General features: G+C 33.6%; 1 protein-coding gene across 1 annotated transcript; it reads right to left on the bottom strand.

Annotated features, from left to right (window-relative positions):
- Positions 1-8,587: 8,587 nt before the first annotated feature.
- On the bottom strand, positions 8,588-10,910 carry LOC131031504 (replication protein A 70 kDa DNA-binding subunit A-like). The gene is made up of 2 exons (XM_057962629.2): positions 9,848-10,910; positions 8,588-8,886 (listed from the first exon to the last, which is right to left on the bottom strand). The coding sequence occupies exons 1-2, from the start codon at positions 10,908-10,910 to the stop codon at positions 8,588-8,590; spliced, it is 1,362 nt and encodes a 453-aa protein (XP_057818612.2).
- Between the last annotated feature and the right edge of the window lie 9,447 nt (positions 10,911-20,357).

The raw sequence follows: 20,357 nt of genomic DNA on the forward strand, positions 1-20,357 counted from the left end.
CATTTGGAAATAAAGTTGGGAAAGCCATAGTGAACAAGCCTTCAGTGTTGTACTCATTAATGGTGGAGCAACTTATTTCAATCCAAGCTGCAACATTTTGGTCATCATTATCTAGGTGCAACATCTTTTTAATGGCATCTAATTTAGCGGTTGAACACGACATTTTTGGAATGAATGATGATGTGGGCTGCAATTCAACTTCATCAACATTATAGAGTGGGTCTTGTGTTGGTGAAGGAGGCTGAGGATCAATGCAATTTGGGAGGGTATGCAAAAAATCAGATATATCGGTAGTTGTCAGTGGCAACAATTTAGCAGCTGCAATGTCAAAGATAACATCATTGTAGTAACGGTCATGTTGAATTTTGTAACTCAATGCATCCATAACATTTAACCTGTTTACATAAAAATCATATTTTTTCCCTTCGAGATTTGTCCTTCGAATAATCACAATCTCCAAATGTTGGAATTTGCGTGGCAAAGTAGTTGCTATTTCTGAAATGTCTTGTGGGAAATTAATGGTGTGCCCTATATATTTGTATTGACCACCCCTAGCATGGCTAACTTGCAAAACAGGAGCTATCCTTGCTATAAGCATTTTTTCAACCTGTGAAAGTCATTTTAAAATGATGGGTTGTTCACCAGGATCCATATTGTTTGCAATAGAGAATCGGTGAACACCCTTTTCGTTATAGCATCTTGAGCAAATGACCTCAGGTTGAGTTAATTTGACATGCATACCAATATACTTTTCTTTGCAGATTATGCATACGTGTAGATGTGATAAGTTATTTATTCTTGTTCGGAAAGAAGCCAACGCATGTGTAAACTCAGAAGATTTGAAATGGTCTGAGATTGGTGTTGCAGTACCAATAGAAGCTGTATTTGTCTGTCGATGAATTGGCAAACGTTGGTTGCAGGGTTGTTCATATTGTGTGCCTGATTGGGCGAGCACTGTTGAACGTGGTTGGAGGAAATCTGAAGGGGGGGTTGCAGCTGCGCTTGATAATATCTGAGGTATGGGAACACCTATAGAGTGGGTTGCAACCAGATCTGACAATGGCTGCAAAGTATTGGAATCCATGTTTTGAAATTAGCGTGTTTGTTCCTCTGCTTTATAGAAATTTCTTCTCTATGTTTAGCATAGTAAATCTTATTTTGTTCTCTCTTTCTTTCTTTTTTCAAATCAGATATTTGTGTAGCAGGCTCTTTGGAGATCTGATAGAAATATAAAAATGGCGGCGAGTTAGAGCGAGAAGCAATAAAGGGTGAAAAACAAGAGGGGGGGCTATTGGATGTGCAACATGTTTGGGTGGAAGCTTTTTTTCGATGCAATAATCTAAAATGCAGCAAAGGATCTTCAATCGGTAGAACCCCAATTCCCTTCCAATGGTTCTCCACCCTCCTCCGTCGATTGAAGATGGGGGAAATTCAATTGTATGGATGGCCTAATGGGAAGGGAGGTGCACCTCGGCAAAGTGCGGTTGTGGAAGGGTGTATATGGTTGCAAGTGGATACTTCTATGTAGAGAAATGGTATAAAAGGGGACATAGAAATGGTGTAGTGCATCCATGGAAGGGAACAAGAAAATGTGGTTGTTTAGATAAATGCAAGGATATATGGATATGTCTATTTATGTATCTAGATATATATGTAGTTCAAAATAGTATACAGTTACATGTGTGCATATGTAAATACATAGGTAGAGGACCATATATCTGTATGTGCACATGAACACATGCACATGTACCTACATAGATATATATATATATATACATAAATAGGCAAATGGCGATATATATGCAGTTTAGAACAGTATATCTTTACATATGTGCATATGCAGATAGATAAATATGGTAACGTATATATGTAGATGTATATGCACATATGTATATATACTAAGATGTATGTGTGTGTGTGTGTGTGTGTGTGTGTGGGTGTGTATGTATGTGCATGTGTGTGTGTGGGCATGCAAAGAGATAGGTGTATATGTAGAAAGATTTATTTCAAAAAGGCAGCATATATGCAGTTCAGACTGTCAATGTCATTTCATTTGATGGATAGCCTATGAGAAAAAATGACAATAAAGGAACAACATTAGTTTGGCAAATGTCATTTCACAACACATATAAGAGAGCTATCATTATCAACAGATGATAATTAAATTAATGTCTTAGGGAACAGCAGAGTGGGGAGATTTTAAAAAGACTGAAAGAATTACATAATGGATGGAAAGCACCATATAGACCAAGAAATGTTTGAAAAGGGTAACCAATCTAAGATATAGATTAAGAAAATTAAAGAAAAAGAGAAGGTATTTTTGTTTGCCAAAACACATAGTTTAGATGTTGATTGGTTAAGCAAATGTAAATATGGAGTATAAAATCCATTGGTCTTGCAATGAAGATGAACAAGCTAGGGAAGGGGTTGAGGGCTTCTTAGAATCAATAAGCTATTAAGAGATGGCAGCAAATAGAGATGTGGGTAACCATGGGAACAACATTAGTTTAGCAAAGGATGTTTCAGAGTATATAGAACAAAGCTATCATTATGGAGAGATGATAATTAAATTAATGTCTCAGTGAACAGCGGAGTGGGCGGTTTTTAAAAAAAGTGAAAGAATTACATAATGGATGGAAAGCAGCATATAGACTAACAAGTGTTTCAAAAGAGCAACCAATCTAAGATATAGATTAACAAAATTAAAGAACAAGAGAAGATATTTGTTTTTGCCAAAACACATAGTTCAGAAGTTCTTGTAAATCGCAGCCCAATGTGAAATAATATAGATGAAATTTGAAAAGGCAGATGAAAGAATGCAAATAGAATGTAAATAGGCATGAACAATTACTCAAAAGGTAAACTTGCTGGAACATAATTTGAAGGGCGAGGCTGGGTGTGTGAAATCCATGAAAGGATGTCTAAGTGGAAGACTTATCATAGTAAATAGGTGGAAGCTTTTTTTTATGGAACAAGCTGAAATGCAGTGAAGAGATTTCAATCGGTAGAACCCCAATTCCCTTCCAATGGTTCTCCACCCTCCTCCGTCGATTGAAGAAGGGGCGAATTCAAATGTATGGATGGCCTCAGGGGAAGGCGCGCACCTTGGCAAAGTGCGGCTGTGGAAGGGTGTATGTAGGTGTGGTTGCATAGTCATATGTATGGAAATGGTATAAAAGGGCAGATAGAAATGGTGCAGTGCATCCATTCAAGGGCAGATACAAATGCGGTTGTTTAGATAAATACAAGGATATATGGATATACCTATATATGTATTTAGATATGTATGTAGTTCAAAATAGCATACAGTTACATGTGTGCATATGTAGCTACATAGATAGAGGATCATATACATGTATATGCACATGAACACATGCATATGTACCTACATAGATATGTATATACATAAATACGGAAATGGCCACATATTTGTAGTTTAGAATAGTATATGTTTACATATGTGCATATGCAGATAGATACATATGGCAACGTATGTATGTATATGTATATGTACATATGTATATATACTAACATGCATATATATATATATATATATATATATATATATATATATATATGTTTTTGTGTGTGTGTGTGGGTTGGTGGGTATGTAAGTGTGTGTGTATGTGTATGGGTATGCACAGAGAAAGATGTATATCTACAAAGATTTCGTTCAAAAAGGTAGCATATATGCAGTTTAGAGTGTCAATGTCATGCCATTTGGTGGGTGGGTTATGAGAAAAACCATAATAAAGGAACAATATTACTTTAGTAAAGGATGTTTCACAATACATACAGTAGAGCTATCATTATCGACAGATGATAATTAAATTAATATGTCAGTGAACAGTCAAGCGGGGAGATTTTAAAAAAACTGAAAGAATCACATAATGGATGGAAAGCAGCATATAGACTAATGAATGTTTGAAAAGAGCAACCAATCCAAGATATTGATTAAAAAAATTAAAGAACAAGGGAAGGATATATTTTTTGGCAAAACACATAGTTTAGATGTTGATTGCTTAAGCAAATGTAAATATGGACTACAAAATGTGTTGGTTGTTTAGATAAATGCAAGGATATATGGGTATAATTATTTATGTATTTAGGTATATATGTAGTTCAAAATAGTGTACAGTTACATGTGTGCATATGTAAATACATAGATACAGGACCATATTTATGTATATGCACATGAACACATGCATATGTGTCTACATAGATATATACACACATAAATAAGCAAATGACCAAATATATGTAGTCTAGAATAGTATATCTTTACACATGTGCATGTGCAGATAGACAAATATGGAAATGTATATCTGTATATGTATATGCACATATGCATATATACTAACATGTATGCATATATATGTGTCTGAGTGTGTGTTGGTGGGTAGGTGTATGTGTGTGTCTGTGCGTATGGAAACAATTGAATGCATACACATACATGTGTAGAATGATATAATATGCAATTACATATGTGGAGAGGCAGATAGATATATATGGGAAGACATATTAATCTGTGTATGCACATGCACATATACTTAGGTACAGAGAGACCAAGATAGATAAACATGCAGATTAATACATTCATATATATATAAAGAGAAATATTTGGACAAGCTTGTACAGTAATAATGTTAAGTTTAATTTTATTATGTAACAATCAATAACAAGGTATAAAACTGTAGTTAGAATCGTAGTTGCAATAGTATAAAAAGGAGAGCTACATTTATATGTATTCCAAAAAAATTCTAAAAAGAATGTAGAGAACTTGAGGCACCGATGCAAATGTAATTTTGTAAATATGCACATAGTAACAAAGATTGTGTGTATATGTGGAAACCAAAATGGAATGCTATTAGTATTTATATAAAGTGTTTTTTGAAGTGGAGCATTGTTAGAATAAAAGCACGCATAGGAAAAGAGGCTATGAGCAAAAGTAGATACAGCAAGTGTCAGCCTTCATTGGTAGAGACGAATATCAGTTAAAGGTTCGAGCCAGCCATCTCAAAATGCAAAATAACATAATAGTAATATGTGCTTATATGTAGCAGTTCAACGTTTGAAATAACTACGACCAAGTTTGGAGGAACAAAATATTGAGAAATTGTTTGCAAATGGGTAAAACAGATCTTTATATATTGAACACAGTCAAAGGGAAATCCTTTTTTTTTGTTCCTGCAGTATAAAGTCATGGAGTTGCTCCCATTCTGGCAATCTCTGCAAGCAAGTAGCTGCACTCCGCTTCAAAATCAAGCCTCTGCACTTTTTTGATTGTTACTTTTATTCTACGTTCAGAGTTGTATGTGTCAGTAGACACCAAAACTGTAAAACAATAGTGGTTGAACATAACTTCATTAAGTATGCTGCGAGGTGGTTTTTTTGTTGTTAAGTCATACTGCAGCATGTATAATTCCTTGGCAGGCAGACCCAAGAGTTCTGCACCAACCTCATCAAATGCACTAGCCCAAACAGTGCCTGTTTGATCTTGTAGCTTCATCTGTAGGAGGTATTTGTAATTACTGTGAGGCCCTACCCCGACTCATCCTGACATTTCTGTTATTTTCATATTGAGACTATTATGGATGCTTTATTTTATGCATTATGGATTTAGAACTTATATGATTCCATGATTTGGATCACATTGACGTATATTGATGCTTCATTTTATGCATTATGAATATGAAACTTTATATTTTGCTAGAATAGAATTACTTTGAAATGATGAATGCCATTATTGGATTTGCAGGACTTCATTTTGATGATAGAAATAGGATGCTTATAATATGAATGGTTCAATTTTGAGGATTATGATAATTGCTTATGTGGAATCGAATTGGAATATATGAGATATTGATTTATTATTGTCAATTGTATGAGTGTTTGATGTGTAATGGAATTCATGTTTTTAATTATATATTTGTGATTATTTGGAATTACTAATGTGTTAATTGAGATGCGCAGGAAAATTATCCATGTGACCATGGAAATAATATGGAGAACCAAACCTAGACCTATGTACGTTTGTTAAGCCAGGGGTTGTCTATTTGGAGAGACAACACCCCGTTTGTATTGTATTTTATTTGTGAAAGTAAATGATGCATGTGTGTTAAATTGATTTTATTAATTTGTGTAATCCTACAAGAGACAAATTCCATGTGTGATTTTTTTTTATTGTATTTTATTGTGTCACTTGACACATGTGCTGATTAGTGTCATTTTGACTTGTCTCTTGGAGGGAGTTTTGTTTCTACCAAAGCCATTCAAACATATGAGTGTGGTCCCGAATTTGCCTTGGGTAGGGAGTCTTGGGAGTGGTCAACTCAGGTTTGACCCGTAGGTTAACTTCAGTTGGGTTTCTAAGGGGTCAAATGGACTCCTAGGATTAGTTTTAGGGCTTTTCCAAAGGTCCAAAGGGTATACCTATGGGTTAGGGGTATTTTTAAACATGTGACTACTCCCATGTGACTGTTTATTCACCTCAAAAAGTGGTTTTCCCAAGGTGAGCGAAAATTCAACTTAGAAGGTTCCTCCTAGGATAGACAACCTTCCCTTTTGGTGTCAAACTCTCTTCCCCATCCTCTCTTACCTTTTCCCTTTCCAGTTTTAGCAACATGTAAGAGGTTGGGAAGAACAACCAATGGGAACTCTCACTTTACCCAAGGGGTTGGGAAGAGTGAGAGAGGCCTTCTTAGGCAAGGATTAGGGACTTAGTGAGTAATCACCCACTCTCCATTGTTGGAGATTATGCAATTTTTGAAAGAATAGTTGTAGGATAGAATTTTAGGTGGAGTGTTGGTGAAGAGTTTGTGTGGATTTGGGCTGCTCATCCCCAACTAAGTCTATCATACCTTTTGGCAGATTAAGGTTGGTTCTACTTCTTTTTAGTTATGTTGTATATGTTGTTTTGAAAAAAAAATTAAAAAATGCTTGTATGAGAAGATGTGTATATGTAATTTGCTTTGTAGGAGAAAGATGTAATTTTTCCTTCCCTTGTTCTTTTTATGTTTTCTTGTATTGGGAGTGTCCAAGGCCTCCTACTCTTGGGAGAGTAGGATGGTCTGGGGGTGGAAGAAGTATGACAACCTTGGGTGAGAGGCTCTCCTTATGGAGAGTGATCTCAAGGGTGTTCTTTGTGACCCTTGCTGCATAGCCTTGTGTATGCATTTGGGGGTCATAAGGGGAGAAGATATGGCTTTTATGCCTTTGGGGGGCATAAGGGTGTGGAGATGTATTTGTTGTATTTTGATTGCCATGAGGTGGCTTGAGTTGTTCCATGCTTGCAGTCTCCCCAATGGTATTTGGTCCACTTCCACCCATGGAAAGATCATCACAAGTTGTGGTGAAAGTATAGCTTGGGTTGGGAAAATGTATGTTGAGTGTTTGCCCTATGTTTGTTGTGATTGTTTGTTTGTGACCCATCTAGTGCTTGGTTCGCCAAGCTCGGAGGTGGCTTCTAGTAAGCCTAGGCTGGGAGGTGAGCTCTCCATGGTCAAGTTGTATTCTATTTGTAGGTTGCTTGGGATGGGAAAGAAAAGATGAAGAGATTTGTTGTTGTTTTATGTTGCAGAAAAGTTTCAAAAAAAAATGTATTTATTATTGTAGCTTGTAAGGAAAAAAAATTAAAAAAGCCAATGTTGTATTTATTTTTCCAAAAGTAAAGAAATGTTGTATTTTATTCATAGTTCTCACTCAATGGAAAGGAGAATTCTAGTAGGGTTTTCAAACCCATTTGTAATAATATTTACTTTGTATTTTAATATGCTTAAAGAAATGTATTTCTTCTATTTGGTTAGTTTTGCAAAAAGAAGATGAAATATATGAGCTTGTATTAAAACCTTCATTTACAAAAAAAAGAGATAAATTTGTTTGCATTCATGTGGTTTTAGTGTAGAGTTCATTTATTTCCCTATGTAAGTAAACTTATAAAAAAAATAGTATGCACATAGACTAAGATGTTAAATTCAACTATAAATTTAGTGGAATAGTTTTCAATATATTTTACTCTAAGTTGTTCTTTTAAATGTTTCCTAGCTTATTATAGTTGCAGCTATAGTTTATTACTTCTGTCATTTAAATAAATTGCAGGAAAATGAAACTAGTTAGTAATTATGAAGTAAAGCTTGTTGTTTGTGTGTATTGTAAATATTAGTTACAGAATACATAAAACAAAAAAAAAGGAGCAGAATATAAAACACATATTTTTCAGCGTTTTAGAAAAGAATATTTCCCCATTTTCATGCTACAAATAATATTAAAAAAATCTCTGCATGTATTTAAAGATTTTTTTAAAAAAAATAGTTTCCTCATCTATTTCTTGCTGCTAAATTCCTTATTATTATTCTTGCATATTTTATTAAGTTGAAAAGAAAAGAAATAAATAAACAAACGGAAAGTGTGCTTATACATATAAAAATATATATTTATATACATATATGTATATGTGTACCTCTTTAAAATATATATATATATATATTTAAATTTATTTATTTAAAAAAAATAAAAAATAAAATTATAAAATATTTGTTGCAGACCGGGGGAAGGGCCAAGAAACCCTACCTCGTCGGTTTGGCTTCCCTTACCCCTTGCGGGCGCCATAGTGAGAGGACGTCGCTCGCTGTGGGTCGTCCGCAGTGGGTAGGGCGAAGCCCGCCACTGCGGCGACCCCTAGCGGCAGTGACCGCCACTGTGGTAACCCGCAGTGGGCGATAGCCGCCACTGTTAGTGGACGGCGGCCGCTCCCTGCAGGGTACCGTAGTGGTCGCCACTCGGCTCCCCTTCCCTTTGCAGCCGCTCGGCCTCTGCCATCATGAGCGCCTCGGCCCCATGCAAATCGAACCTTCGTGCCCTTCCATGGCCGCCGCTCCCAACACAGACCTGCACACACACAAAAAAAAAAACATACACACACACATACACAAAGCCCTAACCCAATTTTCGGGTTAGGGCAAAACACATATGATAAAAATTATATAATAAAGAATGTGTGTGGGTAGTATAAAAAGTTTAGGGTTGCCCCACAAAAAATATATATATGCAACCCTAACCCAATTTCGGGTTAGGGTTAGCATATGGACCTTTTGATTTCTTTTTAAAGTAAATAAAAAAAAAAAAAACCCTTTATCCTTTATATATATATATATATATATATTCTCACTCACTTACCTATATATATATATATATATATGTATGTACAATTTTATATTTATATGGATATAAAATAGCTAATCTTAGATTAAATTAATTTACTTTCAATTTTTATATGTATGTATAAGCATTTTAATAAGATGCCTTAAATTTTAAACTCTTTGGGAGATTAACCTTTAGGGAATTAAAATGACATTTGTAAGTTAAGATGGTCCCTTTAAATTTTAATTTATTAGGCATTTTAATTAATGGTAATTTTGCTTAATAGGTTTATTTAATCTGAGAGCTAGGGCAAATTAATTTAGACCCTAGGCAATTAAAGGACTATATGAGATTATTAATATCTCTTATCAAATAATTTAGAGATTATTTGTTAAGTGAGTTTAATTATTTATTAAATGGGAGATAATAATAATTCTTTTGGAGAATTATTATCCCGCTTTTTAACTTAGATGATTTTTCGCCTAATTGATTTAGTTGTTAGATTCACTCAAACATAGTTAAGACTAAACTAGTTTTGCATTATTTTAATAAGTTAGTTGTACTAGGTTAAGTATTTTTTAAAAAAAGTTATTCCGTTTGTGCCCAAAAGTTTGGGCATGACAATTACATTCAGGGAATTGTGTTTGACACCTAGGGCAGAGCCACAAATTCTCAGCTAGTTTACTACATTTCTTTTTACATTATTTACCGTTGAATTGTAATGGGCAAGTTGTATAATAAAATTGTTCACCCTTTATGAATCGCAGGACAGCTGTAATAGTAGTCTCAATGGTTTCAGGCACAACGCTAAGGCGTTCAAGAATGGATGCAATGGACATTCTCTTGTATTGGTTATTTTTGGCATGCACATCCAAAGAGTGTGAATCAAGGAATTGTTGTACAGGGCCTCTTAAATGGAGGGGGTCTACTTCAGGAATGGAAGGGTTAATTTTGAAAGTTGTTGACGCTGAAATATTAATAACTTTCCCATTGAAATACCCAAACCTTGCATTTTGAACAGCAAGGATGACAAATGTTCCAGATGCATGCATATTCTTCAAGTCATTGCCTAGTTGTTCTGATGGCGGCCCCCAAAGGTTAACATCAATTGTCAAAGTTGACATATCATTTAATTTTACTATTCTCTTGTTTACAATAGATCCATCCTTTCTACGAATTATAGAAATTTCTCTGACATTGACAACAGCACCAATAACATCAACCAAAGTATTGTTGGTGGTGGTGAGAACTTCATTAATAGGGGTGAAGTGGGTTTTTTTACTTGGCTCAGCAAAATCAGGGGCACATCGCTTCAAAACTGAGGTTTCAGTCAAGACAATCTCAAGGTGGTTGTTAAGCTTATTGTATACTATGTTTGCGTCTTTTACAGAACCTTTGGAAACAACATATGCAGCTCCTTGTTCAACTCGGTGATAGTGCAATTCTGCTATTTCATCAAAGGAAGTAATTCTAATTTCACAGCCCTCTTCGTCTATAATATCAAAACTAAAAACTTGGCCATTGTGTTTTGCCGTATTATATTGATGCATTTTCCTCTTATTTGTGACTCGCCCTTTTATTGTCCAATTATTTTGGAAAGGGTTCAAGCTTTTAATAGGGCTGATATTTTCAGAGGGAGCATTTTGTGGAGAAGGCAAATCTACACTGAATTTAAGAGAGTGTTTAGTGGATGGCGGGGTTTCTCGACCCAGCATTTGTTCTTCTTGTTCTTTAAAGAGGTATCTAGGTTTTCCAACCAAATCACAATTCATTTTTTTGTCACCCAAAGTGAATACAATGATGGTCCTGTAAAAGGAAGAAGTAGGTTTGCTCAATCGCAGGAAATATGTTTGTAAATAGCATAGAAATAGGTTCACACAAATGAGGAAAACAAACAATAGAAGCTACCTTGTGCTCCAAACGTATCAACAAGCATAGTTTGTCAACAGAAGGAGAGAACCTATCTTCAATGTCTCCGCATGCAATAAGTCAGCATACTTAGGTGGCAAAATGGCCAACTGCATATATGTGCCATCAGACAAGACTATTTTGTATATGTCATTGTCGTCTGGATCACTAGCCATTTTTTCAAATGACAAGAGCTGCAGCAATGGGGAAGGGATATCATCTCCAACATTTATAGATCGGATTGCATACGGGGTAAGCTCGAGGTGGTCGTTAAGTTCCTACAAGGAGAGCACAAGAAGACTGGATGTATATTGGAGGCAAGTTTCATAGCAGCAATACAGACATGGTAAAAGAAAACTATGTTTGGCGACATATATATATATCCAAAATGGTGGGATTCTATATATGTATGTATGCAACAAGATAATAGAATGGCAACCATATTCAAAGATGGTGGAGCAGTTTTGAATAAAACAATGGCTCCCTATATGTTTGAACAAGTGATTGGTTGAACGGTTTTTTTTTTCTTTGCCAGTGGATGGATAGAATATATGCCCACGCTGGGGAACACGGGAACGACGAGAACTATGTATATGCAGCAAAACATGTATACAGGTGATGTTTTTTGTGAGTTGTTGGAACACCCAAAACAATGCTTATATCTTGAAATTTGCAACAACATAGAACGGATTAGCTTACCAAAGTGTCTGGGGGAGGCTGCTACGATGGAGCAGGAGAGCTGGTAGAAGATGACATAGTGCGTAATACTCTTCACAATTCTAGGAAATAGGTCTTTTGTGAGAGGACACAACATCTAGAGAACAACAAGCAGCATAAAGGAAGGTTGAATAGCATATTCAAATAAATCCTTGAAAGGAAAGTGTAACATTTAAAATAAACATTCATAAATATTGAGATTAATACACATGCAAACTATAGATGCAAATTTTGAGTGACCAACAAATTGAAAGGTTTCTTTCCTATTTTTCCAAGGTGGCAAAAATACAAAATTATAGAGTGCCCAAATTAGATATTTTTTGGCAGCACATTTATCCATCTATCCAGTGCTTGCACCGCAATTCATTTATTATGCATGAACTTTGAAAGCTTTGTTTCCACAAGGTTACTGGAACCATTTTTTGCCATGCCCATTTTATAAAAGAACCTGGAAATTAGACAATTATCTAGGTATAAATGCCTGAACAGAAAGCTGATGGACATAGACATTTATTGATATATATATATATATAAAGCTATATATTTGCATGCACAAGCATAGAAATCCATATGCATGTGTATGTAAAAACATAAATATGGATGTATATATATACATACACATATACACATAGATAGATATGTATGTATGCAAATGGATATATAGATGCACAAGCATGTATATATGCATAAATACACACACACACACACACACACACACACACACATATAACTAGCTACAAAGTCATTCCACAATTTTGGTAAAAGTATTAAGCAAGAAGGTCCATTAGCTTTTAAACGGGCCTATCTTGGCAAAAAAACATGCAATAAAAAGAAAATTGTCAACGAAGGTACAATTCTAAATGGTGATGCGGGTTTAGAGAAATTTTGATTTGACTAGACTTCTTGATTTGGGCTGCAAATGCACAATTCGAAAAAGATTCGAGTATATGTTTTTTGCGTGGATTGAGATCCTAATTGGAGTTCTTGTATTAACAGATTTTACTATTTGGTTTTTATTATGCTTATGACCATACAGCTGGATACAAAAATTAGAAAGGTTGGATAACCTTGTAATAGGTGCATGGACTGTCAACCTTGTGAAAGCAGTGCTAGACTGATCATTACATATGTGCAATTTTTGAGTAGGTATGCATTGTTGCTAACCCTATCAAGTGCATCTCTTTTAGCTCTTAAGTTTTGTTAGATATTTGTGCCAAAGAAAAATGCATTTCTTTTCTGTGCTTGGATGGCAAGCCATTTGGTAAAATGGAATATGTTTTGATTTATGGATTGAAATTGTTTATTGATAAATATAAGTATGTTAATAATGTTTTGGGTAGAAGGCATGCAATGTTTTGATTTTCTGAATGTGCCTTGAAGATTATCAGTGTGGTTACTAATGTTGTAATCTCTGTGCAAGAGCTCATTATTTATTTTCTAACTTTTCATAATCTCTTACCCACTTGGAACATAAAACACTTTTGTTCAATTAAGACAACCAGAAACAATCAAATGTTAATTCTTTGTTGCACTGAAGAAGGCTTGGGAGATTGATAAATTGGAATCCCATAATGCGTGCACTATTATGATAACTCTTTTAAGCTTCAATTGCTGGGAAGTGCCACTAATTAGTGTCGGTCAATGTAGTAATTAATATTTGTATTTGTTAGAATCAGTAATGTTGCATATGAAAATAAGCCATTTTGATGCGCATTTCAATTAAATTTTGTTGTTTCTACTTTTTCTAATGGAATTATTGTGTTGACTTGTGCCATGGGTAATTATCTTATCAATAAGTTAGCATTAAAAATGAATAGTGTTGGTCTTAAGTAAGTTATTTCACATTTTTCAGGTATTGGGTCCACGGAATGGATACTTGCCTCTGCTTGTACCACTTATAAAACTTCATTTTCAAAGTTATTTGCCTCCTGGGATAGATACTGTGCGGTTTGACTACAAAGGGTTACCTTTGAAATGGTATGAGTTGTTTGGAAGGCCTCATGTTGACTTTGTTTGGTTTTCTTGTTTTAGCATATCCTTTTTAGTTGTATCTTAACTGTTCATCTTTTTCAGTCCCACTAATCAATTGTGATCATCCAAGGACATTAATATAATTTCTTCCTTACCTTTTTCATTTGCACTCTTGAATAAATTCTATTTTAATTTTACAATAGGTATCATTCTTTTCTGTTTGGTTGCAACCTTATTCTGATCATCAACCCGTAGTTCTGATTTACCAGGGAATGGGTATGGGTTGAGGAAAGACAGATTTGTTGGAACCCTATGTATGCTTTGGAATGGAAAACTCCATTCATAAAATCAAAATATAAACAAATAAAAAAATGAAAAGGAAAATAACCATAATATTAATTTTATGTGGATAGTCAACATTAAAATAAACAAAAATTAACAATACTCTTCATAATTCAAAATATCAAAGGTTTTCAAATGAATTTTGTATATGTCATGTTGCTTATAGAGCACTTTAAGGAACCAAGTGGTTTGGGCATATTGAAAATATTATCATTATGAAAAGAAAAAATTTGAATCCCACTCAAAGACATTCTTTGTTAAGGTCTTGGAAAACTGGACCCCAAGTAACCATTTGGTTTTGGATAACCATGCCAGTGGCCAGCAAATTGAAATCGTTAGCACAGGCTCGCAATCAGCACCAAAGGGAATCAATTAGACAGTAGCCAGAAAGAAATAAATGGTACACAAAACAAGATTAAAAGTTACCTTAAGTCGGGAAAGCTTAAACGCCAACTGCATATCGCAATAAGCCTTTAGACACCCTTTTCATGTCCAAAACAAAAAGCACACAACAAAGTGACCGAAAACTTAACACAATACAAATACACCCAACAATGGCAAACGAAACTCCACATAACACCGCAATCAGTGAAATAGGAACCTCTAAATGTCGTCTTCTCTTCTAAAAAACATAACAGAGCCAGACAAATAGCAACGATGTTTTGAATACCCTCCACTCTGCAGGCCAATCAAAGACATTCTTCACTGCAAGTGAATGAAGAAACACGCAGATGCTCTTCATAGGGAGTGAACGAAAGCATTGGAAAACATGTCGTAGTTTTTTTTTCATTGCAATTGGATGAAATTGCCGAGGCCAAGCGAATTAATTGTGCCAGCCAAAACCATGAATGCCCAAAGAAAATGATTTAATTTCGTTGCTAGCGAAAATTAAATCCACCTACCAATAACATGCCACGCCAAACATTTCCAATAATACTACAAAAAACACGGCAAAGCACATCGGCCGAAAAACAGGGAATCCAATGATCTGACAATTTTCCGAGCATAAATGCCCCCATATTTATGCAAGAACATAAATATGGATGTATATATATACATACACATATACACATACATAGATATGTATGTATGCAAATGGATATATAGATGCACAAGCATGTATGTATATATCGATATATACATAAGTATATATAAACATAAATAGATATATCTATATATATGTATATATAAATACATGCACGCACACACACACACACACACACACACATATATATAACTATCTACAAAGCCATTCCACAATTTCGGTAAAAGTATCATGTAAGAAGGTCCATTTGTTTTTAAACGGACCTAGCTTGGCGAAAAAACATGCAATAAACAGAAAATTTTCAACGAAGGTACAATTCTAAATAGCCATGCAGGTCTAGACAAATTCTGGTTTGACTGGACTTCTTGATTTGGGCTGCAAATGCACAATTCCAAAAAGATTCGAGTATATGTTTTTTGGCGTCGATTGAGATCCTAATTGGAGTTCTTGTATTAACAAATTTTACTGTTTGGTTTTTATTATGCTTATGACCATACAACTGGATACATAAATTAGAAAAACACATTGGTTTTTAGGCTTACAATGAATGACAATGCAATTTTTAATTTTTTATTATATCTCATGTTCAACAAATAGCATGCCCATAGTAAAATTTCGCTAGATATCTAAACATGCAGTTTTAGTACCAAAATGAGAAAAATAAACGATATATCAAGGATTTTGATCTATTTCATCTACAAATTTAATATAGACTATGTTTAAGTTTAGTTCAATTAAAATGAATGAGAATTTCAATTTTAGTATATGCAAAATAAACGATATAGAAAGGATTTTGATCTATTTCAACTACAAATTCAAAATAGGCTATCTTTAAGTTTAGTTCAATCGAAATGAACTAGAGTTTCAATTTTATTATATCCAAAACATAAGACATACAGTTTCACGATTTGTAGCCAAAATTCTGTTGAGGACCCCAAAAAGTTTGGTCTTTTACAATATAGATTTCAAGAAGTTGTTTTATATCCAATATTGATATTATTTAATATTTTAGCAACACATACTTTACCTTCTTTGCTTAGATATGTGTATCCATTAGGGAGTCCCTTTTTTTTATATATATCTATTTGCTTTCGATTTCACACTATTACCACATATGGGTACGTATGTTTTTTTATAGTTTCTATATCCAGCTGTATGGTCAGAAGCATAATAAAAACCAAATAGTAAAAATGCCAGATATGGGTACGTATTTTTTTTTATAATTTCTATATCCAGCTGTATGGTCACAACCATAATAAATATGAAATAGTAAAACATTCCTTTGCGATAACCATGCCACTGGCCAGGAAATCGAAATGGTTATCACAGGTTCGCAATCAGAACCAAAGGCAAATAATATTGTCACAGTATAGAAATCTAAAGAACTAAAGGCAAATAATAGTTCTATTGTTTTGTGCCTAATAAATCAATGAATCTTTCCTTAATTATTAGTTTTTCTTTGATTGGTTAAACTATTATTTTAGGTTGAGGTGTCGTAAAAAGCGAACAAAGATACCAATGCAGTGGCTTCTTCTTCATTTTTCCTTATGTGCCTAGTTTTTTAGCTTTCTGGGTAGGCGATAAACCTAGTATTAGCCACAAATCGACAGAACTAAAACCCAAATAATTTGAAGGCCGGGAAAACGAATATCCTCCCGAACACCAACAATTTTTTTTAATCCACCAAAACAGAAGGCAAAACCCTCGAAATGGCTGCAATTATCACGAAAATTTCAGAATCACATTTCAAAATATAGCAAAGAATACTCTCCAAATATCTATTAAACAGAGAATAAACAAAATGAAAGTAGCCATCTCTTCTTGGGCGGCCTCCCTTAAAACCCTTTCTTTGCCAATGCTCAAAATTTTAAACCACAATTCTAGGGATTTTAGATGGTTGTGCGCTACATACCTAGAAACAATGGTTCCAGGCATACCCTTTTAAACACTTTCTTGTTTTCTGCAAAGATTGCAAACATAAAACCTATGCAAACACCAAAACGAGCATTAGACAGTAGTCAGAAAGAAATAAATGGTGCACCCAAAAAAGATTAAAAGTTACCTTAAGTCAAGAAAGCTTAAACACCAACTGAAGCTTGCAGGAAACCTTAGGACGCCCTCTTCTTCTCCAAAACAAAAAACACACAGCAAAGTCACCGAAAACTAAACACAATACTAATATACCCAACAATGCCAAACCAAACTCCACATAACAGCGCAATCGATGAAACAAATACCCTCCACTCTACAAGCCAAACGAAGATATCGTTGGTTGCAAGTGAACGAAGAAATACATAGATGCTCTTCAGTGGAAGCCAACGAAAGCATCGAAAATCATTGTGACGATATTATTCATTTTCATTGCAAATGGATGAAACTACGGAGGCCAAGCGAATTAATTGTGGCGTCCAAAACCATTAATGCGCAACCCAAACGATTTAATTTCGTTGCTAGCGAAAATTAATTCCACTTACTGATAACAAGTAACGCCAAATAATTATGTCTTTTATCAAATTGGTCAAACAAAACATGTGCACTCAATTATCCCCAAGAAAATAACGGAGACAACTTACCGACCGTTTCAAAGGCTAAACGTTGAAAAAATATTTTCGATGACTCTAAAAAAAACACGGCAAAATGCATCGATCGGAAACAGGAAATCCGACGCACTGACAATTTTTCGGGCATAAATGCCCCCACTGGAAAGCCTATCGGCTTAATTAGAACTTCTTCTTTTTTACTATTGCATTAACATAATATGAGTATTTGTGAATATTAATGACCAAAAAAATTAGAAAACCAGGGTATCATCTTAACATTTATTTTAACTAGCATCTTGATATTCAAAAAATTTGTAGAAGCTTTCTATTCATTTATTGCTATATTTTTTTCTTGTCTTGGTCATATTAACGTACATTTGAAATGTAATTGCCCTTCAAGCTCTCCATGTTTAATAAATGAGTACATGTTGAGCAAAATGGAAAATCTAATTAATCACAGAAAATCAATTGAAATGTTGTCTCTAGATGTTCAATACCTATTGCAAATTAAAAATTAGTCTCCATTATATTACTTAGTAATTGAAATACAATTGCCCTTAACGCTCTCAAATGTTTCATAAATGAGTACATGCTAAGAAAAATAAAAAGTCTAATTAATCATAGAAAATCAATTAAAGATTACTCTCCATTATATTGTTTTGGAAGCGATCATCCAATCAAAGGTGTACACAAGCCAATAACTTACAATCAAATAATATAAATCTCTTTAACCACAAAAGAAAAAGAGGAACCCCTCAAACATTTACATTTATAGACAATCTTTTAAAAACTTGTTCAATCATACTTAAAGAATAAGACGAAGAATTTTGAATGAATTGAAATTGCATGCATGGAAGTTTATTTCATATTTTTATTTATGATAAAAAAAACATATATTAAATTGAAAAATAAATTTTCAAGTTAAAAAATTTTTACATTTCAGATTTAAGATATCTCAATACTATTTTTATTATATAATAATCTTAACACATAAATAATTTTAAAAACCCACCAAAATTCAATACTTTAGAAAATATAATATTTACCCTCCAACCAATAAAATACAAATCATTCAATTAAAAAAAACAAAAAAAAAACATTAAAACTAAATTTAATAAAGAGAATTAAGAATAAGACTATTTATTAGAATTATTAATAAGTCTTAAAAATTTATAATAGGTAATATATATTGATATATATTATTTTATAATGTTTATTATATATATATAAATTTATTTATAATATTTTTAAATAGTAGGATTAAGATATAATTGTTTCTAAGTTTATATTATTTTTATATGAATTTTTAGTATGTTTTTTCTTATATAAATTTAGAAACTTTGTTAATTTATTTTTTAATATTTTTTATAAGATTGTCTGAAATATCAATAAAGAAACTTCTAACAATTGAAATGATAGGATATAATCATTTCTAATTTTTTAAAATATTGTAATAAAAAAATCTAAAATAATTTCTATTTTTATAATAAACAAAATTTTTGAATGTAAATTTAGAAACTTACAAATAAATTAAAGATTTTTTAATGCATTACTAATTTAGAAACCCACAGCAAAAGGCAAGGCCACCTAAGGAACAATGGAGTCGCAGGGAGCAGCGCACAGATTAGGGCAAGTCGAACCAACGCAAGCAAGGACACCATCAAAAACCTCATTACCAGAATGAGAAGCAGAAAAAGCCACCACTCCACCCTGAAGGGCATCCAAAGATAGGGGAGGGCACAATTTGTCCTCAAAAACACCGTCGGCAGGCACAAAGATGCAAGGGCAGAGCGAAGGACCAAAGGCCAAAATATTGACAGGAGGGCACACAACATCGACCGACAAGGCTGAAGGCACAGGCAAGAGCAATGGAAGGTCGCAGGAAGCAGGGGAGCGCCAACCGTTGGAAGGAAGCGGATGCAGAGCGGGAGCGTCCATCTCAATGTATAGATTCTAAGTGTTATGCATGAGGTTGAAGTTCAAATATTCATAGGTAGTATTTTAGAAAATTGTTCAGTCATACTTAAAGAAGAAGACGTGGCAGCAATTGAATGGATTGAAATTATATGCATCAAAATTTATTGCATATTCATATTTATAATAAGAAAACATATATTCAATTAAAAAATAAATAAAAAAATAAAAAAATTACATTTCAAACTTATGATATTTCAATATTCTATTATAATAAAATGATATTGACTTTATAAATAATTTTAAAAAACTCACCAAAGTTTAATGCTCATAAATATATATATATATATATATATATATTTACCCTTCAACGAATAAAATACAAACCATTCAATTAAAAAATAAAAACACTAGAACTCTAAATTTGATAAAATTTCAATTAAAAATAAGACCATGTATGTTTCTTGTCTTCGGAGATATCTCCTATAATCTTCGCAAAAATAAGACTAGTTATACATATAAAAACTTGTATCTCTCTCGAGAGCTGCTTTTATATTCACCTTAAACATAATTCCCGAAAAAGACAAAACAAATAAGCTTCGAAAACAAGTGAGGCTACAATGATGGCAGATTCCTAGCTATAAATTTCGAATTGACCTCTCACACTATGTTTAGTTACTAGTCTCTCTCATCCCAAAATTTTTAAAAAATAATTTACGAATCGGCATACCTTACAAATAACTGGTAAAAGTGGGCAACCGATCAATCTGAAGCTAAAATTT

Source organism: Cryptomeria japonica, chromosome 10, assembly GCF_030272615.1.
Source record: "Cryptomeria japonica chromosome 10, Sugi_1.0, whole genome shotgun sequence".
Classification (NCBI taxonomy): Eukaryota; Viridiplantae; Streptophyta; class Pinopsida; order Cupressales; family Cupressaceae; genus Cryptomeria; species Cryptomeria japonica.

Bases quoted from the DNA above. Each gene is read 5' to 3' on its own strand.
- LOC131031504 (XM_057962629.2), bottom strand. From the start codon at position 10,910: ATGAATTGTGATTTGGTTGGAAAACCTAGATACCTCTTTAAAGAACAA. The intron at 8,887-9,847 runs GTAAATAATGTA...GTGTGTGTGCAG, and splicing joins TTGCCCATTACAATTCAACG to GTCTGTGTTGGGAGCGGCGG.